Source organism: Calonectris borealis, chromosome 9 (genome assembly GCF_964195595.1).
Source record: "Calonectris borealis chromosome 9, bCalBor7.hap1.2, whole genome shotgun sequence".
In the NCBI taxonomy this organism is placed as follows: Eukaryota; Metazoa; Chordata; class Aves; order Procellariiformes; family Procellariidae; genus Calonectris; species Calonectris borealis.
The window spans coordinates 10,239,270-10,263,803 of NC_134320.1; the positions used below are offsets into that span (position 1 = coordinate 10,239,270).

The 24,534-nt window shown below is 39.2% G+C and overlaps 1 protein-coding gene across 3 annotated transcripts in view; it reads right to left on the minus strand.

Annotated features, from left to right (window-relative positions):
• Positions 1-24,534, minus strand: part of DOCK10 (dedicator of cytokinesis 10) — a 162,558-nt gene that overhangs the window by 57,883 nt on the left and 80,141 nt on the right. For all 3 annotated transcript variants that reach the window (XM_075158204.1, XM_075158202.1, XM_075158203.1), the window contains exons 5-16: positions 24,320-24,392; positions 23,869-24,003; positions 23,449-23,583; positions 18,468-18,651; positions 16,724-16,809; positions 14,435-14,518; positions 13,186-13,341; positions 11,426-11,647; positions 10,554-10,676; positions 9,858-9,940; positions 2,605-2,727; positions 1,182-1,261 (exon numbers count right to left, since the gene is read on the minus strand). In XM_075158204.1, coding sequence (XP_075014305.1) covers positions 1,182-1,261; positions 2,605-2,727; positions 9,858-9,940; positions 10,554-10,676; positions 11,426-11,647; positions 13,186-13,341; positions 14,435-14,518; positions 16,724-16,809; positions 18,468-18,651; positions 23,449-23,583; positions 23,869-24,003; positions 24,320-24,392 — 1,484 coding nt within the window. The remainder of the gene's footprint in view (positions 1-1,181; positions 1,262-2,604; positions 2,728-9,857; positions 9,941-10,553; positions 10,677-11,425; positions 11,648-13,185; positions 13,342-14,434; positions 14,519-16,723; positions 16,810-18,467; positions 18,652-23,448; positions 23,584-23,868; positions 24,004-24,319; positions 24,393-24,534) is intronic.

The window sequence follows — 24,534 nt, forward strand, 5'->3', positions numbered from 1 at the left end:
TTACTTCTGTTGTCTAATGCAAATTGATGCTAATGTGAGGCAGGGTAGTGTCGGTCCCTAGAGACACAATCGCACCAGCAAATTCTTGACAAGATCTTTGGCCAACTTCCTTTTCAGTGGCTTTTCTTGGCAATACAGGATATTAGCACTAGCCTAGCATGACTTATTTTGGGTGGGAAGGTGGTGTTGTAACAGAACTGGTTACTGCTACTACAAGGCTTCCTTCAGAGCTGGCTGAAGTCAAGAAGATGGAGATTTTAATGTATCCTACAGCATGGAAGTTTTCTGGTGCAGTTTTTAAATTATTTTACAGCCTTATTCAGAATAAGACAAATTTTCCCCATACCAAAGAAATGTTAAGTGAGGGAATTTTCATTGACTTTCCACAGGAACTGGGCACTTTACTAGCACATACTTTAAAGCCAGACTTTCACTTGGCCACAGTGCACACCAAGTCAGGTAACAGTACAAGGTCCAAGCTGCTTTGGACCATTTTGCCTACTCTGAGCTCTCAGTTTCTTTTAATTTCAAAAATAAGAATTGCTTTTGAAATGTTAGTGAAACTATTTTTTTATCTAATACCATATGAAGATGGTATAAAGATGTGTGATGACAGACTTCAGAGGAATTCAATGGTCCTGAGCTTTTTTGCAATAGTGGGTCACAGAAATGTGGCCCTTGAAACAGAAAATTTAAGAAGCGATAAAAGGATCCAGTTAGAAGCATCTATCTTAGCAGTTGCTACACTGACGCCAGAGTGGCCTCTGAATGAAGTCCTTCATCGAGTCTGCATTCTTGAAACCCGCTGCATGTCCCATACGTGCTAATTCACAGAGGATATGGGCATCGCAGCCCATCAACAGTGCAAGCTCAAGCTACAGAAGTCCATTCAGCTCTTTGGCCTAATCCCTTAGAGACCAAAAAGTGGTCCTTGGACTTTTATCACACGTGGATTCAGCATGTTGTGTTCTGTATTGCTGGGGTATATCTGGCAAGGTACAGGATGAAACAAAGAATGGTGTAATTAAATGAAAACAAATCAAGAACACTCCCCTGCATACATTTTTCTATACAACAATGGACACTTCTACCAGAACTGTCTTAAGGCAGCAATTATGGCTGGAGAGCCTATGACAATGTCCTATTTAATTATAATAATTAATTATAAAGTGGAGTCATACTTGGATGTTCCAAAGGAACACAATCAACTGCAATCTCCAAACAGCCAGGTATAGTCTGTATTTTGCTAATCTTCTCTGCTCTGCAATGACAGAAATGAAAACATTTTAGAAAATTAGAACAAGGGAGATGAGACCCATCATTGGAATTAATCTAAAATGAAAACCAGACCCTGGTTTAAGATATAAATATATATTAAACACATTTAACATACACCTATGGGCTATTAAACTCAAATCAAATGCAACAGCAGGAAAGAAACGTGGTTTGTTTTGTTTTGGGTTTGTTTTTTTTTTTTTTTTCTTTTTGGCCTCATTCCTGCCTTCTCTTTGCAAGTAATATTATAGCATATTTTGTAGAAGAGGAAGAAACTGATGAACCAAACCTTATGAACTTACCCACTTTTTCTTTCTAAAATCTGAATCAAATGTTCTCTAAAAGGAATTCAATGACCACTGAGACAAGAGGAGTTCACAGCATCATGGCTTCTGCAAATGCCATGCTGAAAAGGGACCAAGACACACTCCTTGTGCTCAAGCAATTTGAGAAGTGCCAAAACTGTGATGCTAAATACCTTTTATCTAGGAGATGCTTTAGACAGACAAACCCAGCAGTGGCGACTCTAATAAAAGTAGTGAGAATTTCAGTAAAGTTTCCTAACGAATAACAGTAAGATGGCACAAGAGATTAAGGGCCCAATCCAATCTCTGTAGTTGACATTCAGTGTTTCTATATCTGATTTTATATAAATGGAACAGGAGAAGTTAATTAGATTAATTCATTTCTAGGCACATTTATAGTAGAAGAGACAGGAAGAAATTCATGGTTCTATTCTCATGCCACTTATCCAGTATAAACAAAGACTTTGCTCTAGAATTAACCTGATTTACACCTGTAAATGTCTAATTATTTACTATTGTGTGGAAGACTATCCAGCCAAACCGCTACTCACTAATTTACACACTGTCAAACATTTGGAGAAGTTTTTTCCTTCCAATGCCCACTCTGTAGTTTGTCATGGAGACTCAAACAAACAAAATCAAGGAGTGGGGAAACCATTAAAGAAAGCTTTTTCATTTTTTTCTCTCTCTCTCTCTTTTTTTTTTTCCCTTCCTCTTTTCCCTGAGATAATGTTCTCTTGTTGGTTACTTCACCTGCATCTCCCCTGACGGAAGCTAATTTAAGGAATCACTATCTTTAGGTTGTAACAACATTTATTAATGTGCCAAATGACATTTAAGTTTTCCTGGAAAGTCCAACCTAAAGCACTCTTTGGCAGGTAATGGGCTAATGTGAAAAACAGTAATTTAATATGGCCACTTTGGCACACTGTGTTAAATGAAGAAAAAAAGCTGTGAAAATTATTCTGCACAGCTTTATAAAGCTTTTATTCCTTCTCAAACCAAATTAAAAACTGTTCCTTACCTTCTGTATTCTGCTATTAGTTTAATCAAATCTTCCATGGAAATCTTATTACTTTCTTGCCTGAATAAAGGTGAGAATCGGGAGTCTCTGTCAACATTTCCCTGATTATCTTTAAACACTGGTCTATAAAGAAAGAAGAACGACATGTTTATAAACACTCACCCATAGATATATCTGAACATTTGAATTTTTCATGTAATCTTTTATGAAGGTTATGATATGAATTCTTACACAAACTCAAGGGCTCCCTGCAGAGCTTCACACAAGAAAGCTCTTCCGAGTTGCACATTTGCAGGAGCATAGGCAATTTCAGTTTACTTGCATGTGTGTCCCAGTCCTGCAAAGACTTAAGACCTTGTTTAATCTTGCACGATGCAGACAGTCCCCACTGACCTCGGGTGCAGTGTGACTGTCACAGTTCGGAGTTGCTGGGGTTTAATGCTAGAACAGATCACCGTCTAGTTCAGCATCCACCATTTTTTCCCTCTCTTCTGTAGCTAAGTCTCACTTGAGAAAACTGGAAGTGTACAGCACCTCATCGGAGCCAGCTCTCCACTCCCACCAGCCCCTCCATCACCCTATCTGCAAGGATGCCTTCTCCAGCCTCTCAGCAAGCTCTTGGGGCAGCCCCAGAGAGGCCATCCCTGGCTGAGAGCCACTACCCCTGAGCTTGATGGGACTTTACCATCTTGCTCACACATCAAGGACATGACTCCTCACTTCAACAGAGTCTGACTCCTTATTTCAAGGAAGCATTTTGAAGAATTCATTACATCAATAGGTAGTTTCATCCAAGAACTTATTATCCAATGAAAAACATGACAATTTTAAATAATAGAAATCATAGCAAGATGCCAAATCCCAACCACTACACGTCACCACGTAAAGAAATGTATGCTTCTGCAGAACCAGGTTAGAGACCTCTACTGAATCTTCCTATGCATTAAATCTGTTTGTGTCCTCCAAGAGCATGACACCAACTCACTGGAGCTTAGCTTTTCCTTCACAGAACACGTTTGTGGAGCATTGACTAAATTTTTGGTGAACCAGATACAAAATGCCAAATGAAATGGAAAAAAGGGATATCCGTCTATAACTGGGAACAGTAAATATCAGCTGTTGTGCGCACAGGAAAACATTCCCAGATATTTCCATTCCTGCTCATTGACACTTGCAGGATTTAATTAAGACATTCCAGTGCCCTTTGTATATCCCCAAGGGTCACACACGCTGGCTGGACTGGATAATGTAACAGCTATCCAAATTAATGAACCTTGGATTCAACTGTAGTATGCAAAAACATTGCTTAACAAAAGTAAAATGTTCTTGACACTAAGTGCTGTTCTGTGAATCATTTGGCCAATCTTGCTTCCTTAATTTACTTCTCTGTTCCACTGCCAGTGAGAAGAAGAATTGATGCCAGCACAAATTGTTGCCAGATGCAAAATAATGGAGTAAACCTTTGGAAGAGGATCCCAAGGATAAGTATAAATGCACCGTGTCTTAACTTAATTAACTGAGAGAAGCACCACTATTTCGTTTCTTTGTAACTACAGAGAATAATCATCTCTCTTCCATCAGATTTTTGCCTCCAGCAGTTAGAGGGAGTAAGGTCCACACCAACACGCCGTGTCAAAAGTCTTAAGTTATTAGGGAGAAACCAGACCTAAATTCTGGCAGCCACCACTTACTTTACAAATCCTATTAAACTGCTGTCAGGGGGAAAAAAAAAAAAAAAAAAAGAAAGAAAAAAGATAAGATTTAATAATTATTACAGTATTGGTGACACTATGACATTTCTTGGACTCAGCACTGCTTCCTTCTCCAGACTAATAGAGACCTAAAACATTCAGTGAGTGATTTCCGCCATGCCACTGGGCTCTGCAATGTGATGCTGAGCAAACCCAGGCTCTGCTGGAGCTTATTAACTAATTCCAGTGCAGGCTCTGACACCGAGCAAACCACTGCTCAGCACAGCAGGGTGTAGAGGCACTGACCAAGGCAGGGTTGGGGATGTTCATTGTGTAAAAGGAAAAAGAACCAGGTCTGTTCTAGAAGTAGCTCACTCCATGTCAGTGGTACCGAGCATTGCCTCTCGAGAGGCTCAGGGACATGGCATTGTCACCTCCTCCCCTCTGGCCACTCTGGTTTGGAGTCAGAGGGGCTTTACAGAGTCCTCCTGCCTACAACCGCTCCTCCCCAGCACCAGTGCTCTCTGGGTATCATATGCCCTACCTCTGGAACGACTCCTTGTCAGTTCAGCAGCATATCCCAGCCTAAATAATACACCCAGGACAAAATTAAAGGCATGAAACCAGGTATCTGCAATACAAAACAGGTAAGTATTTTTATCCCTCCAACTTACACACAATACTCCATTAATGTAAACTCTTGCCACTACAAGAGCAATTTACATGTTCACTGAAAACAAGATAATCCTTCTTAAAAACAGGTATGTTTTATGGCCTCAGATGGCTTTCTGCTGGTCAGCTGTACTGGTGTCTCCATTCCCCTGGCTCATTAAAGCTGAAGAATTGCCAAAGCAGCAAGTATTACGTGTATCACGTCTGCAGTTAAGTAACCACAATCCCATGTTTTGCTAAACCCTTCCAGGCTGCTGGGCGCAGGTGGAGCAAGAGTGCTCCTTGTCACAGTGAACATACTGAAGGCATTTGAGAATGACAACTGTCACATCAAAGAAGAGGAAACATAATAAAACTCTTCTACAGTCCAGGAGTCCAATACTTGCCTAATATATTAACAATTCCTTACTGCCGGTTACTTATTCACCAGAGAGATTTTAATAAGAAAAAATGCACAGAACTAAAATCCTGAAGAGATTCTAAAGGTATTACTTTAGGGGAAAACAAATTAACAGATTTCACCTAAAGAAACTGAAACATCATCTCAGTATTTAAAGTGTTTCTATGAATCTACCGTTCTGACATTGTTAGCTAATAGTCCACAATCATAAAAATTCCTTAAGCATGGAAAACCTACACAATGTTCATAATTTAACATTGAAAAAGCTACTTGTTAAGTAGTGGCTTACGATTTGCGGAAAAATTGCTCACCTCCAGGGTTAGAGATTCAGTGTGAGATCTGCAGCTACTGTAAATCAGTGCAGCCTCACTACCTTCAGCTACATCAACTTACGCCAGCTCTAAGAACTCAATCAGCAGCTGCACAAGCTGTTGAAGGATTCAAATATTCGGCTCTAAAGTGTGAAGTTTACGAGGGTGGAGGAGGTTTGAAGGAATAGCAGAGTGTAAAAACTAATTTCTGTGAGTGAAGTTTCCCCACATCTACAATATGTAGCTCAGGCACATATTTGCAAACTTTGGCAGTTCTGGCAGAAATATGAGAATGGAAGATGGATTTGACACGCTGTAATTCTAACGCATACCGTAATTATACCTGCGAGAGCTTACAGACACCAGATCCCACCAACGCCAGCAAGAAATCAGGGAGGAAGCCTGAGTCATGTTTTTGAACGATGCTAACAAACTGGATGCCACATAAGCTAATTAAGAGTTTCAGTCACATGCACAATACTCAACTGTCAAGATTTTGGCTTGCTGAATGTATACGTAAAAATCGCAATGTGGCCATCTGTAACTGCTTTAAGGGGGGAAAACTTCCACACAAAACCAGAAGCGTGGTTAATGCCAGAATGAAATAACTGGAAAACATATTTCCAAACCCAAGGTTTTGCTATTTATCATAGCCAAACCATTTTTTCCCCTGTAGTGCGATAGCCTCCTGTGGAAACTTCTATTTTCAAGCTGTGAAAATAGAAATAGATTTTATAGGGCCAAATTATGCTTTGCTTTTACCAAAAAGAGTCCTGAATAATGTTAATACATAAACAGATGTAAACGAGTGCAGAATTCGACCCAACGAACTGAATAAATTCCTTGTGCAACACCACTGATACCAACAAGTTCATATACGTGGTGTATTTGGTCAATGATTTTTAAACTATGTTATCTCATAATGTGACTTATAATGAAAAGGTTTAAGATCTGATAAACACACCCAAGTATATTTTATGTAATTAATTCTACAGATGGAAGGAAAGCTTTTTAATGGTATGGGCAGTGAAGCACTGAATTAGAGTGCTATCCAAAAATACTGCCTGCTGGAACTGCGGGATGTCCAGAAACCCCAGCTATGTCCTCTGCCCATGTGCAGGCCATCTGTGTAATGCACACACAATAAGTCTGCAAAATGTTGAATTTGCTGTGCATTTGCTAACACCACAAGCATATATTCCCATTTATATTTGGGAAATCACAGCCAGATATATTGGCTAGACAAATATATTTAGGAATGATTTGATCCTGGGAAAGAAAGTTTCCTAGCGAAAGCAAAAATATAGTATGATGCAGAGGTCTTTTCGATCTTACTTTCTAAGACTGTGGACTGCACATTGAAAAAGGAGCCTGTAACTTCAGACAGAATACCTAGTGAAACAAGTCATTGCTATCTCTGAAACTGGAAAAGTATGGACTATAGCCAAGAGTTTCCATTGACAAAAAGTCTCAAGGAAACAGACTGAGGAAGGCTCAGACTCCCAGGTACTCCCATACCCACCGTACTGAGCATCACACAAGCAAGCTCCTCTCAAAGGGAGCTCTATTGCTCTTGTCCTGCCTTATGCCCTTTGCCACATTCCAGCCTGTGCCAATTAAACATTCTGCATGGAATTCCAAAAAGAAAAATCTCTGTTCATTTACCCAATACATACTGTTGGGTGCAGCAGCAGCAACTGCTGTACTTCACTTAGATGAGTAGTAGTTAAGTAGAGCAATCCATCTATAGGAAACGCTTCTGCTCACATGGCTGCGGTGACTGGAAGCTGCTGCCATTATATACCATGTCACTAGAACTCAAAACACCCACATGCAGGTTTAAATCTGGTGGAGCACTATTTATTAGTCAAGTTTGATCTAATCAAGACTTTATTCCTTACCCCAAATCAATGTGGTCCGTTATTACAAAATAAATTTATGCGGTTATAATACTATGTCTGAGATGGCCAAGGAGTTGCCAACTGGTATTTGATAAAATATCTGAAATACCACAGAACTGAAAGGAGAGGAGAATCTTCTGAAAAGCACCATTTTCTCAGTGCACCCTAGCTTGATGGGCATTTAAGGTGCTATCCACCTTACAGTGATAGAAGTAAAACTTCATTCATGCCTACTTAACTTCCCTTAGGCAGAGCAAGCACAGACCTGCAGCTACAATTCTGGGCTGAGGCACAGTACTACGTAATGCGCTTGAGCAGTACAGCCACAGCACATGCACAGCCCAGCACCTGCGTACCAGCATAGTACAGCACAGCCCGAACCCTGCTTCTGCCTACTCCCTCTCACCGAGAGGCAACTAGGGGTTGATGCTTGGAGAGTCCTATGGAAGGGAAATGCACTTCCTTCAAAATGAGAAGAAAACCTTTCTGTATAGTTTTTTTTTTTTGGCAAGGTAAGAGATAAGATTTGCTGAAGACGTGGAAGAATGTTTTAGCCTTATCCACATGCAGGAATGACTAGCCAGACCCTGAACTACTTAAAATCATCATGCTACCTAAAGATAGCTACAGCAATGACTGAGTTGCAGGACATATCACTGATGGTACCGCCACAGACCACAGGCAGGACAGTTAATAAAAAGCCTCAAGTCAGTCTGATGCCAAGGCTGCACCTCTTGCCATTGTATGGTCCATTACACGCTAAAAGTAGCTCTGTCAGCCCAAGAGACACCCATCAATATAATTTTGATGAATGGTCCTTTGGCCACAGAGAAGTAGTAAATATTAATGACTACCCTTGAGCTTGCGATGACAGATCAGAACACATTAACTGCCTTTCTCTTGAGCACGCACATACTTTTCCTGTTCCTATTGGATATTGACAAAAATTATGTCAATAAAAAATAAATGAACTCTTCAAACGGCCGTACCTTACTGTGTGTTTTCTCCTTTGCCATCTAAGCACCATATTCTAAAATCATAAGCTTTCCCCTACACGCAGCAGGGGAAACTGTGCACTTCTGGGCTCCACACCTCCACACCAGAAGCACACAGCCACACCGCTGTTCCTCATGGTCATGGGCAATGCCACAGCATGACTTTTTCATCTAGCACTCACTCCTCCTTCCTCTGTACAGCTTCAGACAGCTCTCCACCTGGCCAGCCATGGTCAGAACAGAAGCCACAGAGGGGAAGGAATGCTTTCACTCGGCAATCAACAGCTTTCTTTTTTATAGGGAATATAAAATTTTATATTCCCTGCTCTATGCATGGCAGAAAGAAGGGAGAGCTGTCACAGGGACACACAGGAGGGTCTCAGTCAGGGAGCTGTCTCATCCCAGGGCAGCAGTAAGCTAAGGAAATTACAGAAGACTGAGAAGGAAAAAATGGAGAGGACAGAGAAAGGAATTACACGGAAACTTGAAGGGACAACAAAAAGAAAAAAGCCACATCTCCTTTTGTGAGTTAATCTGGTAGAAGGGGATCAAGAAGCACAGGGGTGCCTCAATCTTGAGGATGAGACCAGCAAGAAATTATCCAGGAGGAGAGAGAGGAAGAACAAAAATCCATCACTTCCACTACACTGACCTGCAATAAAACCCAACTGACCTGCCAAATGAGAAAATAACAGCTCTCTGTTACCTACTAACCACTAAAAATGCAAGGTTACCTGAGGCATAATCCCTCAATATCACCCCCAAGGCACTGTTTTAGGGGCACCATAACCTCCAAATCCTTGGTTAGATTTTTCCTAAAACCTGACAGGCATCATAACAAGAACAGAGCTTCAAACTTGTGCACCTATATTTTAGGTGGCCGTTGCAACTCTATTTCAGACCATAATTACCTTTGTAGGAAATTCTTGTAAGAACTGTGACTTCAAAATCTCTTCAGTAATTTTTAGCACCAAATCACTGGTGGAGCTCATGATAAATTGATATTCTGTCAGCCACCTTTGCTACTCCCTGGCAACTTCACTACATACCTGAAGAAAAGATTCCACCACAGTAACATTTAATGAGAAGGTAACCAATGTTCAGCTGTGTGAAAAATAGGGCAATGAAATAATGAAGCTGCAGGATCTTCTGGAGTCCTGGACCACACAGAAAGCTTTGCTTAGCTTCAGGCACAAAAAGTGGAAAAGAATAAAAGGATACAAGTCCAAGAGCAGAATAAGCTATAAGATGCTTATAAAATTATAAAAAGGATTAATGCATACCTCACTGACCAAGCAAATGGCATACGGTATTTCCCCAGCTTGCTGCAGAACTGTTTGTTGGATTTTAGCACTTTCTGTGCACACTACAGAAAAGAAAATATTAATTATTTCATCAATATCATTATAATATCTGAAATGCAGCACACAGTACATCCAAGTACTCCCCTGCTGAAGAGGCTATAGTGTCCCTAAAATAATTTAGCCTGATACTGCCCATAACAGAAGGTTCTGAGTGGACAGCAAAGACATAGCAGATGAATATGATGCTGCTGACAAATTAAACCCCTTCACCATCCCTTCAGTCAGAACTGTGTTAGTTACAGTTATTACTCCAGTTTTCTGTAATATACCCAATGCAGATGCACTGCCTGCTCTCAAAGAGAAACAAGTGCCTACGCCAACTTTGCTCGTACACGAAGTGCACTAACTCATAATTTCTAAAAGATAGCTAAAAGAGAATTTCACTCTGCTAAGACATGACTAGCATAGGAATGCACCACGAATAGATTTGTATGTTGCAGACAAAATGGTACGTCATTCATTCAGTCAATGGAGCTTGGACATTTGCTTTCTTAGGCGTGGTCCTCCTGTTCAGCAACCATACACTGGTGAGATTTGTGAGCACAATTTGCAACGTCTTCAGCTTCCAATAGGCTGAAGCTGACAAAGAAGGAACTGATGTTCCTGTTACATTACCTTAAAAGAATCAGGATTCTTAATGTAAGGTTCAGCACTGCTGGCAATGTTTCCTGTAAGCACCTTTTCTATTTTTGCCACTAATACGATCTCAGAATGAGGATTACTTATGGAGAAAAGAGCCTGTGGATAAAAGAGAGAACAGTTAAAATATTTCTCCAGCAATACTGGAGAAATAAAATACTGCCAGTGCTCTCTGTTGATGGAAACAGTAACAAACCAAATTCAGAAAAGATTATTGAGGATTATGATCTCTACATATTCAATACAACCAGATGGAAAACAAAATCTCTGTGCTGGTGCTGAAGTAAGCTTGTGCGCATGCAGCACCCTGCAAACAGAGTGACTCAAGTCAAGAAGCAGTACAACCACGTTAGCATCACCTAACCTAACTGTTCCTCTTGGACAGTACTTAAATGCTGGCCTAAATCAGTCACACCTCAGGGGAATGACAGGGAGAAGAAAAGGTAACATATGGGGTTTCAGGGTAAGGCTTACAGCAACAGCAAGAACGTGGAAGTACTTTGAAATTAGTGCAGCATCTAGGCGTTGCTTTAAGTTGCGATTTTGTTTGGCTGGTTTGGGAAAGGTCAGCAAATGAACCCAAAGAGCACAGGAAACATGGGTGGTTTCTCTAAATAACAGACACTAACTTTTTTCAAAGTTTGGATTGTACATGGTTTTAAAGTCTATACAGGTTGCTCAAAAATCAAGCATCTGTATACAAGTACCACTGATACACAAAAAGAGAGTATTCTTGAAAACAAGAACCACTGGTAGTACAGATAAATTCTCTGATGAAAATGAATACTACTACTGAACTAAAATAAGTCACACGAGTCACTAAGTCACGCAAGTCACACGTGGAATACCTGTTTTGGATATTTCAGCCATTCTTCTGGGAACCCCTTGACCTGTGGTTCTTCCATTTCATTTGAGTCTATATTTTCAACAGTGCCATTTTCTAATGAAAACGAGGAACCTGAAATCATCTGTCTAACAAGTGTGTGGTTCAAATCCACATGAAAATCAGCAGAGATCTTCCTGCCATCCCTGACATCATAGAGTGCCACGCTCACAAAGAAAGGCTCTACCTGGAGAAAACACCAGAAACATAATATAGTGGTAACTGAGAGCAAGGGGGTAAACTCTATCTTTTAATAGGTTCCTGCAACTAGAAAAGAAAAAAGCAAACAAATATTATTTACAAATTATGAGATTCATTAAAAACACACGTTCACACACCCCTCTGCCAAAGTTAGTTTCCAACCATGTGATTTTAGGGGCTTTTAAAGGTAGTTTGTTAACAATGTGCCAGAACAGTAATTGACAGCTAACTTAGAAACTCGCAGAATAAAACCCAAATGTATTTGTCACAGATAATTATTAGAGTAAATGAATACAGCCCCAGAGAAACATGTTATAGGATTTTTAAAACATAGATTCAGAATCATAATAAAAGAAAGAAGAGTGAGGGTGGGCTTTCCAGGGATGGGCAGAAATGTGGCACAAAGATGACAAATGTAAGTAGATGAAAAATGTTTACTGGTACAAACACAAATGCGTGGGTGTATTATTCTGTGGGAAACACATGTTCTGTTTTGCTAGGATACCAAGAGCATTCAAACCGCTCTGACAGTACCCTCTTATTCTGTCGCATAGCACCAGGCAATTAAGTCCTATGACTGTAAGTAACCTCCAAAGAGCCTCCTTAATTCTGATGAAATAAATCAGTCTCAGAATAAGAATAACACCTTCTGAGCTGTCCAGAAATCAGAATCTTAAAACTTTGGAGATAAGGAACAACACATGGCAGGTACAATATTCCATGCTTTTTCAGCCTCTGTAGTGAATTATTGCATGCCCTTGGTACAGTTATCATGACTTCATTTAAACAGTTATTCCAGTCTGCCAAAAAAGTATTGATTACATCATGCTGAATATGCACTCACTGTAGAGGTCATCTTCAAATGGGGAGGGGACGGGGAAATCAATGCCTCATATGTAATGTATGAAAGTTGAGTTGCCAGGACACTAATTTCTCAAAACTTTCCTGCTCCAGAGGAAAACTAACTAAAAGCTACAGACTGACAGTCTCATCTCGCTTTTCCCTGCCCTTTTTTCTTAAAGTAAGAATAAGCAAAATTTTCTGTTTTGTCTTGGTTTTAGCTGGGCTTTTTCATTAGGTGAAGCATCCAGCCCTTTCTCTATTTTGTCTTCTCTTTTGTAGTTTAATCTGCTTGGTTCCTGGTCTCTCTCTGAAGAACCAAAAATCAGTTCACCAGAAACTGATATTCAGTTGCCTCCCTACATAGATCTTGGCAGTTTAAATTTGTTCACCTTATAGCAATTGTTAAGAATCCTCAAGGATTTTAATGTTTTTCATTCCCCACTGAACTGTAGCTGAAAGTCTGCAATCTAAATCAGCTTCAAAACGTTTACTGAAAAGTTCGTCAGTTTCGTTATTCAATCCAAAGGGATGGGCAGAGGAGGAGGAGGAATGCAGTATGCATGCGTGACACAGCTTTCCTTTTACCTTCTCTTTCCAAAGTAACAAGTGCACAGAAAGAGAGAAAAAAGAAGAAAAAAAAAAAAAGAGAGAGAAAAATTGCAGGAAATAAGTAAAGCTTACATTGGTCGAAGGATCATTTTCATTTTCAGTAACACAGGCCTGGAGATTCAAATTGAGGGATTTGCAAGTTATGAGGATCCTCTTTGCAGGCTTTTCTTCAAATGGCTTGATCACAGAGTTTGTCCCTGGAAACTCCTTTTTCTGAGGATTCAATGACTGAAATAAGTTGGGTGATTCGTTACACATGGGAAAGGCATGGCATTCCAAAACTAAGTATGCTTTTTAAAAGGTCTGGACAATTCCTGAAGCACCTGAAAACCTCAAAAAGTCACTGCCGATATCTTCACATTACAATAGTAAATGAGTGTTATTCCTAATTTATAGATTAGAAGCGAAGCAAAAAGATTGCCTGAGGACATATGTAATGTCAGAGGCAGAATTAGGGATCCAAGTTAGGCTTCCTATAATTTTAGAACAGATTTTTTTTCTTGTTTACTTACTGCTTCTGAAACTTTAGCTTTTAATTTCCTCATATAGATTAAAGAGCCTCATATTTTCAGACTATAACACCACATTTTAGGATTAGATTTCAGACCTTTCCCCTCCTTTCCTCTTATTTCAATTTCCACCACTATTTCAATTTGCCTAATATTTTTAATAATGGCGCTACAATTGATTGACAACAGGTTCAAGTTTGAATACATACTGATCCCTATTTTAAGTCGTCTTTTTAACTAAAATCAAGCTTCCAGTTAAATCACCAACAAATGTACATTCAGTGCAAGGAATAACATTCTTTGAATCATGAACTCTGACACTAAATGATAAGCAAGCTGAAGATAAAAAGAAAAGCAACCTGCACTTCCTCCATTTCCAGCTAAACTTTTTTTCACATAGCCTTTTGTACCTCCAAATGTACTTTCCCACTGCTTTTTATATCCATTCATGTTTTTGCAGTCAAATTCAGTGCAATGAATAACAATAAAAACACTGTTCTTGTAAAATCCCCAGTCCAAGAGAAGGTTCTGCTCCTACAATATTTTCAGTTTGCTTTAACGATTCAAAGCTTAGCTAGACTGGACTAGATGACCTCCAGAGGTCACTTCCATCCTCAATCATTCTGTGATCAGATATGGGTAGAGTCTATACAGAAATCTCTAGGGACTACAGATAGCTCCCCTCACCCTTCAAAGCTGAAGTCTCAGGTATACCCAGTTGCTCGCTGAACTCTAGTTCACTCTGGTGGCTTAGCTCAGACCACCTGTATTTTAAAATTTCTAAGAACTTGAAAAAAAAAAAATTCACTTACTGCTATATCAGGATCCAAAGAGAAAAGATTTAGTCGCTCTGTATTTCGAGAGGCTTTCACTGTTTCTTCTGTTTCTGTGATGTACTGTTGTGACAGATAATAAATTAGTTTTCTGCACAAGAACAGAAATCCATAGAGTTGTTAGACTTCTAAACATATGATCGATGTTTCACTTGTAACAACACTTCTCATTTCTGCAGTAGTTATTCCAAAGCACCTTCAAGCACTCTTTGAAGGTTATATGCTTGTGAAGCCGGGATTTTCAGGCCATGTTATAGTTCTAAGGCACCCCAAAATAGATCAATTAAGTAATTCAAGTTCATATATGTTACTAAAGAAGCCATTGTGTAAGATGTCAGAACGGTGGATCACTGCACTAAAATCACTTTAGGGATTCTTAAGTCGAGGGGAAAAAAAAAAACCAGCCCCACAGAAAACCACTTGTGTCAGGGGGAGGGCAGAAAGGGGAGCAGGAAAGCGCAGCTCAGCCTCCCAGGTGGGCAGACACACAGATTGCAGTGTGTCACCCAAAGGTAAGGCTGGGAGTCCTCTCCCCATCCATCCTTCTGCCACAAGGCAGGATCAGTCACACCCATTTTATTTCTGACAGACACATGCTTAAGTTAATAATAAGCTCTCTGATAAAACCAACTCAACAACTTTCTGGAGCCACCTGGTGCTTTCCTACCCTGCCTTTTAAAAGTTTATCCTTATGTCTAACTTTGATAATTTTTTCCCCACTATTTAAGCCCATTCATCCAACATGTGAAGTATGCCTTACACACTCCCTTCCCCTTACAGATCCCTCATGACATCTTTGAAATCTTTTTTCTCAGTCTAAACATGCTCAATTCCTTCAGTCTTTCTTTGCACTTTGTTTTTCCTAACTTTTCTTTATTTTTCAATCTCTGAACTACTAACGGAGTCCACAACTTTCCTGGTTGCCCAAGACTGAGTACAAACCTTAGCTGACATGGTACAGGCTATGCTCCTGTTCAGGTCCCATTCAACGTTTTGTGTTTTTCACAATAGCGTGACATTGCTGACACACGTTAAGTAACAAGCAGAAGCAGTACAGCGAGACCAAGAGCTCTGTGTTCACCTCCTAACATGCCCCACTCATGGGCTGACTTGCAGAAGCAGGTCCTGATGTGTCCCTGGTGTACCGGTTTAGGTAGAGATGGGATCAGGAAGTTACCTGCCACAGACTAGGGACGGGCCACAGATCACTGCTGCAGCCAGGCCTACAGAGCAAGGCTAGGGGGGAACAGGAATTAACCACACAAAGGGCAATATAAGCATCGCACAACATGCAGACCATCTATTTTAGCCTTGCAGGCCACCAGTGCTCTTTGAGATATCTTTAAGACACCTTTGAGATATCTGCATTAACTAAACCATTAGAAAGTATCCACAGATGAGATGATCAGATACTACTGTTGTCCTTAATACGTAAACTCAGTTACATTTTATCTGGTTGATTGGTTGTTTTGTTTTTGTTTTGGGTTTGTTGGGTTTTTTTAAATTCTAGGTGACCACTTCATATATATATGAATACAACCTACAGTAAAATGTAGCCCAGATTCTGTCCTCATTTGCATATACAGCTTTCAGTTCAAATCTGTGGGAGCAACATCCTCAAATAGCATTTGGCTGTGTAGATAGATAATACCTATAGTAGCTCTCTGACAGAAGATTACAAACAGATCATACATTCATTTAAGAAAAAGCAGTGAAATATTTCCAATCTAGTTTTTCATCAAAAAGCTTCTTAGCACCGTCTACAATTATCTCATCCACAGGCGCAGTTTATGAGATCCAGACGACAAAACACCTCCCCTGATACTACGTGCATCTTTCAATGAAATTACAGAAGGCAATGAGCAGTACACAGCTTGTTTCCTTGCAAGTCACACAGGAAATCTCGGCTCTCCAAGGGCCAAACTCTTCTGAAATGCAGTTAAAAAGAGTAAATATTTCACAGATAACTGCAGGGACCAGACCCTTCACAGGTCTAAATCAACAGGGACTGACTTCACAGGTCTAAATCAAACCACTCGAGGGAGCACCTGCTTTCTTTACATCCAATGGAGCTTTTCTCATTTAAACAAAGCCATCAGCTGTTCAGAAAGAAAATTATTCCTGTCATTTGCATGGCTCTAACAATCACAACGGGCTGTGCTATAATTTCAAACCTTTCACAATATTAATGATCATCTATTGGCAGGCATTTTTCACCTAGATAACACTTTCCACTAAGCTTGTAAAGATAAATATAACACCCATTACTTTTGCGAAGTCTGGGTGCAAGGTGTTCTCTGAAGAATCATTCTCTTCTTGAGAGCAATCATAATTCACCGAAACTTCTGCAGGGTCTTGAAAAGAAAAAAAAAAAAAAGCAAATGTTTTTATTATACTTGCTATTACCATTGGGTTTAAAAAAAAAAAAAAAAAAAGAAAAAAGAAAATCTATCCTCATGCTATTTCTTTTTATTCCCTTTAGTATCATCAGACTAACAACTGGAAGAGATACTAATGTAAACCTCTGTCCTCCTCAACCTCATCTCCCACTGGTGCTTACTGTAACTTTGTCTATATTTAAGCTTTCAAACAAGAGGGCTGACTCTACTCAGTGAAACATCCTATACATTCATCCATGACAAATATTCATGCCCACAACAAAGAAACCTACCTTTGCTCTCTTGGTCCCTTCTGAGGCAACACCAAGGGTTTATGTCAATAGAAAGATTTTGAACTCCCAGTAAAAGGAGTCTTCAGTGAGGCAGGCAGGACCTTACCTGCTCTTTGGGAAGGGGAGGGATGCAGTCTGGACTCCATGAGCTGCAAATCTACAGATCCAGAGAACAGCACTAAACAGCAACCCCTTTGCTTTACTTAGCTCACCAGGGACCATTTTCTGCTTTCACTAGGTAATTCAGCCCAATGTGAAATAAGTCATTACAGCTATTTATGCTCTTCTGCCAAGAAAGCATCATGCCTTTTGACAAGTTAACTCCATAGCACATTCCTGTTGCTTGTTATCAGGGTTTTTACCAGTAGAGCCTTCTGTTTTCTGTTAGCCTTAGGTCTTTGACCTTTTATGCACATATTTCTTCCTGTTTCATTAATACCCCTTATGGGTGGGATTTTCAAAAGTACTTCTCTGATTCTGAAGTGCAAATCTCTTGTGCCTCCAAATTATAAAAACCTCTTTGGCTATATGAAGAGTATCCTGTCCCTTCAAAATCAGAATTTATTATAAACATCAGGCTAAAGCCTTCAATTAGCTCTGAACTTCCCCAAGATTCAGATGCATGTGGATTCAAAACTTTCATTCAGCTCAGAGCACAAGCAGTTCAAATCTGTATTAAGATTTCAAGTGTTTTCAGTCTTAGAATTTCAGCTGGGGTTCATCCAAACTGAACGTGGATTTATTATGTGGAGGAATGAGTTACTGCCACATGAAGAGTGCAGTATAACAGAGCATCCAATTCTTTCTTCCACAGTGAAAGCATATTAATACGCAAACTCACAAAAGCAAGAAATGAAAAGTCAATAAGCTTCCACGGAAAGAGCAATATATCACAGCTGGGATTTTTTTAAATTATTAGCTCCAGATTTTTAAAGAAAACAAAACACTGGAAAAAGAACTGATCTAACCTCTCTCCAGCACAAAACTTTTCAAAACCTTCAGACTCCCAAGACTGTAAAACACGAAGTACTAGCAAGATCATTTACAGAGAGGACTACATTTGAAAAAGAGCTGCATATGCAAAGCAGAGCCACGTTGCTCCTGCTGACTTTGTGGGGAGCAGCTTTACCTTCCCCCCCAGCCTTTTGAAAATGATCTGTGGGGAGTTAGCTGACATTGTTCAGGGATTGCCAAAAGACTGGTGCTGCTTCATCAGAAATCAATAGGTGCAGAATCCATTACAGACTCAGGCAGTTAAAATGATTCAATAGTGATATCTGAAGGTTCAATTTTTTGCATTTGATTGAAAAAAAACCAATGCAAGAGACTATTCACTCTTACCAAGTTTCAGATCAGTGAGATCTGCACTTTTCCTCTCCTGAATGGTTCCCTCTGGATTTATTTGCAGGATTTTGTTGAGAGTGAAAATCCAGTCATCCATATCCTGCTCATTTTCAGCTGCCAGCACAAAGTATGTGAGGTCATTCATTTTCAACTCAAAGGCATATTTCCTAAGTCTGTTATTCTGTTGGAACAAAAGGAAAAGAAAAATAAACCCTAGAACTAATTATAAAAAGGTACTGAAAAAGGCATCCATAAGATGGACTTGTATATGGCCACTCTGTAAAAATAACACTCAAGCAAAATTCAGTGGCTTTAAAGAAAATCCAAGTAGTGTGATATTAATGCAAATTTATGTCAATTTATTTTTCGCTCTTTGTGCATCTAAGATCTTCTGTGGCCAAATATACATCTGTTTAGCCGTAGAAATCTAAGACTATGGACAATAACACTTCAAATAACAGTAGGGAAGACCTCCCAAGAGGAATAACGAAAGACCTCTGATGGCAAAGTACAGCATTGCTGTACGTGAGTCGTAGTTGTCTGGAGAGAACACCTCTAAAGCCCAAGTCTCCTATACCCTACACTCAGACACTCAGAAAGATACTAAGTAGTGCTAAGTCATACAAATATTTGCTCAGTGGGAACAGGACTGAGTTCACAAAATTCAAACTAGCAAGCAAGCAAAGTCAGCACGTGGTCAAAGACTATTCCATCCCTGACTGCTGAGGGTGGACATGAATAGGTCAAAGCTAATTGTGAACCATTTATAAAATCTTCTGTTTCAAGATATTTATAGATGCTGCTAACAAGCTACATAAAGGTAACAATTTCTGAGCATCTAATGAAGCTAGAAACATTGTGATTACGATGAGAACATTTCTACATAATTCTGTTCTTTTTATATTTTTCTGAAGGAGCTTCTGGATGATATCAGTCTAAACTTGGAATAGAGATTAACCAGTAAATCCCTCCAGAAGATTGCAACAGGACAAATGCCTCCACGTGAAAATATTACAATGGGTACTTCCCATTGCTGCCTTTGTATTAGAAGGATTTTAAAAACAACTAAGGCGATTTCAACAACTCTTTGCAGGAGGCAAAAGGTGAGGTTATAGTGCTGTTCAGTCATTGCAATGCTAGCCTTTTCAAGTATAGAATAAGAACCAATGCCCAGTATCCTGGCAACAGATTGATTTCTGAGATCTGTTCTGTATCACCAGATTTTACCTGCAGTAGATGGTTAATCCATCAATTCCTGTCATAAGAATTAACAAGTGCTTAATTACTGAAACAGCTCAATAAAATTAAACAAAGTGATGTGATCTAATATAATGTGGTTCATTCCTCAAATTTATCAAATTAGTGAGGCTTTTATCTCTTAGTCTTGTGGAAGCAGATGCACCAATTGTCTCTCCTCCTTAAATCTGAAAGAACACTGACATGTTCTACCCCTTATTACTTCATCAGACTTCTTCAACCACTGACTATAGACATCAGTGCCACTGTTTTGTTTTCAATATGCCAGAAAACTGACATCTCTTTATTGACACATCTAACCTTGAGGTGATGCTGACAAATGAAAAACAACAAATCCACCCCATAACTGGCCATTTCACTCAATTTTATTTTTCTTCATTAACAGTCCCAAATAACATGACAATGGTATCCTGTAGTTCTACATACTATAACTATTTCTCAGTACAGTCCTATATCAATAAGTTACTAAGAATAGCTTCTAAGCCAGACAGTGAGATCATAGTGATATTTTTATTTAAGAGGAACAGAGGCAAAATCTGATACTGATTAGCAAAGGAGGAGACCGAGAACCCAAGATACCGAGAATAAAGTTCCATGAACATTTTTTTTTCCAGCAGGAGAGATGATTTAGAAGATTCCTACCCAATCTGTTGTTAATCACTTGCTCCAGTCCTTATATTACATGTCATGACCCAGCTCAGGAATCAGTTAGGACTGAACAACTTCTTCTGGAACTACTTGGGTCAACAGAGTCAGTCAAATCTTGGCTTTTCAAAGTAACTTGGGATTGTGTGTGTGCATGTGTATGTGTGTGTGTTATTTTTTAGTTCTGCTACTGGAAATTCTCTTGGTAGGAAATAATTTTCCTCTCAGGTACTTCATTGAGGTGAATATTCTTTCAGGGATATAAATTTTAGTTCACCCAACATAGGGTAAGAATAGGGTTGGGTTTTGTAAAAACTGGTACTCAGGTGTCCAATATTTTTCTTGATCCTGAAATCACTCTAATCCTCCAATCACTGCATACATTCAAATTAATGTAAAACAAGGACTAAAATTTCACTGAAACCTATTTTTACTGATATAACATGAGGGCTTGACCAAGAGCTAGAAATTGAACAAAACTATGCCAAGAATCTTAGGTAGTGGCCATTCAAAACTTTTAAGGATAGATTATTTGTATAAGTGGATTATGTATACCAATTTATGCACAATCTATAAAGAAAAATGCTACGTTTCAATTTATCTCCAGAAAGCACAGAGCACATGAAAATGAAGGCATTTCTTGTCTATGTTATGTACTTCCCCTAACAGACATGGCCAAGATCTTTAAATCAGGTACTGTAACACTATTAGACGTTATCTAATAGAGCAATACATCTCGCATGCTGAATCTTAAGAACATTAGGGCAGGAAAACTTCAATATCCATTTTTCCATCTGCACTTCAGACTTCTGGCAAGCAGATGAGATCTACAGCAAAGTCTTTCTTTCAAATCTAAAGCCAACTATTTTCTTCCTGATCAGTTAACAGGAAAAAAAAAAGTACCATTTCTCAGTTTGTTTCTCTCTAAGTCCTTCCATATGGTATGTGGACCTTGAGGTTGACTTGTAATCTTCAACACTTAATTTCAAGTTTACAATTTCTTCCAGAAGGAAATAATACAAGATTCAAAAAGAAACTATGGATGAGCTATAAATGAAACATCAGGCTAAGTTGAACGCCTGCAGGGTCGTTCTTCCAAAATAACAGAATTGTTCTGGAAGTATTTTGTATTTTATCTGGAGATGATTTCTCCAGGATGTTTACCACAATTTAGATATTCAACCTCTATCAAAGAGGAGCTCAAAGTCATTCATAGGGAGTTAAATGTCTTATAGTGGTATTAAAACTCATTAAATAAGAACTTTCACATCACAGTTTTCCTCTAAATCTTCAGTTTTACCCAACTCTTTCTCCACATTCTATGGTCTCCCTGTTTATGACAGCTCTAAGCCAGGTTTTGTTTTTCAGCCCTATGATTCTAAGTTCGTTACAGACTTTGACAGTTGATGATGCTTGCCCTATTAGCCCCTTGGCTAAGACTCTCACTTCTTGCTAGTGAAGATAGCTCATAAATTTGTGCATCCCATTCTAAATGTCAATCAAAGAACAATCACGAAAACTAGTGTCTGGGGGTAGGCGACAGGAGAACATAAAGTTCAAACAGTTTGGGACAATTTGCAGGTACACCGTAGATTTAGAAGGCAGCTGTCAGAGTTCAGGAGGAGGATTTCAAAGGTTTCTTGAGCTTTTTTGTCAGAGGTTAGTCAAAAAGGCCAGAAATCTTGTAGTCAAGACATTTCTGCTATCATGGAGTCTCAACAGAAACAACACAGCAGAACAGGCACCCTCTGGGATAGCATTAAATCTGTACCTAAAACCACATTACAGGGACACTCAGGGCTTAACTAGAACTCTGGCTGAGACCCATCTTAGAAGAACACACACACTGCCAGCAAGCAGGAGCAAGCAGCAATTTCTAAACAGGATTTCTGTAGAAGTATCTTCTCTATGGCTTCTGCCACACTTCCAAGCTACCTGTTAGGGTCTTTCAAGCCAATGGACTAACACAGGCAAACATCATTGTCCTTCTACGTGTTTATCTCCATCCTGTCCTACACACGTTTGAAAAAAGAAACACCCTTTTGAACTACACAGGGGAAACAGTCACTCCCTACAGAGCTGGGTACTTTCCTGGGTGCAGGAATGAGGTTCTGCAGACGGCTGTCGGCAAATACTTGTTCCCAGAGCGAACTACTCACTGATTATCTGTCTTGCTCCAAAGGGTCTGTTTAGGGGTGAAGGAGAGACTTCCCAACCAGCAAAAGCTTCTGTTTATCAGGGGCCCTCCCTTGCATTACCTGAAAGGTTTCTTTCAAAGCAACCCTCAAATCAATCTGCACTAGCACTGTTACCAATCTTTACTGGTTAAGTAGCGAAGAATAAAGTATAGCTAAAAAAAAGAAATTTCCTTATTTAGTGACACATGGGGCTAGATCAACCACAGTAACATACTATTCAAGATAACACCTTGTTTAGAATGGAAAAAAGAAAAAAAAAAAAAAAGAAAAAAGAGAAATACATTAATAGAATTAGAGGAAAGGCAGAGCAAGAGGGGGAAAAAAGCTAAGAACTCAATCTTAGAGGGAACAAAAAAAAAAAGGTGGTGTCAGACATTTCTGGCTATTTATTTTTCAAAGCCACAATAAACAATAAGGCTGTGTCCTACCTGCTGCCATTAAGACTCTCTATCACCTCCAAAAGTGATGATCTTCAAGGAGGCTCAGGATACAGGATTAATTTAGCACTTGCCCAACAGCTGATGCTTTGTAACCTGAGTCTCTAACTCACAACAAGCAAGGATGCTCTTAGTAAGCATGAGGTAAAATCTGGCAGCTAAGAAAATTAATTTCAGTGAAAAGAAACATTTTATGATTTTTTTTTTCTCATGTGTGCCATGGACAAAGAGCATATGCGTGATCTGCTACCATAATTCAACTGTGGTTTTTGTAACTTGTTGGTCTGAGCACTTGCACCAATTTAAAGAGCAAAACTAATGGTGTTTTCATTTCATGAAACTGCTACTGAGACCACCATTCCATTAATGTATGTGTTCTTCTACTTGCCTTTTTAAATTTATCTGACACCCGAACAATAAATGAAATAAACTGAAACTTACCTGTACAACTCCTGTACAAGAATCTAAGAAAATACATCCCTTTGGCTCCTTTGATATTTTTTCATCTTTATAAAAATTCATAATATATGAGTTGTCCGATAACTGTGTCAGCTGGAAGTAGCGCTTTTTGAATGACTGAAGTGGGGAGGGAAGAAAAAAAAAAAAAAAAAAGAATGAGAATTGTTGTAGTGCAAATTATTTTCACTGATATTTTATTCACAAGGTTTAAATGGTAGGCAACTCCTAACTGCACTTCAATTGCACTGTTTTGCGGACAACTGCAATATTACTTTACTATCATTTAAAGCAATGTAATCAAACCTGAGATATAAACAGCTAAATGACAATAGCAAACAAGCGTGCCTCTGTGGGGGATCTAAATCCAAATGGAATAAAGAAAGAATAATGCTGTCCCCTTACCCGAACAGTAATGCTATTGTTTACAGTGCTGTTGAAATTCCCTTTATAAAGCCATCCAGACTTGTAAACTCCTGCTGCTAGTCCTCCTCCTCCACCACCACCACCACCTTTTGAAGATGAGTGGGATGTTGTATCCTGTATGAAAAACATGATTAGTATTACATGGACTTGCCTTTTGAATTCTAGGACGAAAGAAAACTGTAATGTGTGAATATCTGCTTGACAACAAATAATCATCCTTTCATTCCTTTTAAAGTAAGACGTTACTAATATGCCTGCTATGCACATGATGACACAAGAGACAAAGCTGTTCCACTACCTTCAGAGTTATTTAAAATGTGAAATATTTTATAGGAGATAATGAGCCTCCATTATTATTCTTTATTTGATATTAAAGCAATAAATAACTCTTCCCCAGGGGAAAAAAACCCACCAAAACCAGAATACATACTTCATCCTTATCCACATCTTCATGATCGATTTCAAAGGAATGTGATGGCAGTTTCTCTGGTCTACATTCATTTCTGGGAGGGAAGGAAAAATGTCTTTAATTTTTTTTTTTTTTTAAATAATCATGTACCTGCTATTTCAGGGAGGCAACCATCCCGAGCCCCCACGGCATCTTCAGTACACCTATTCCTGTGATCCTATTACCTCCTTTAAAAA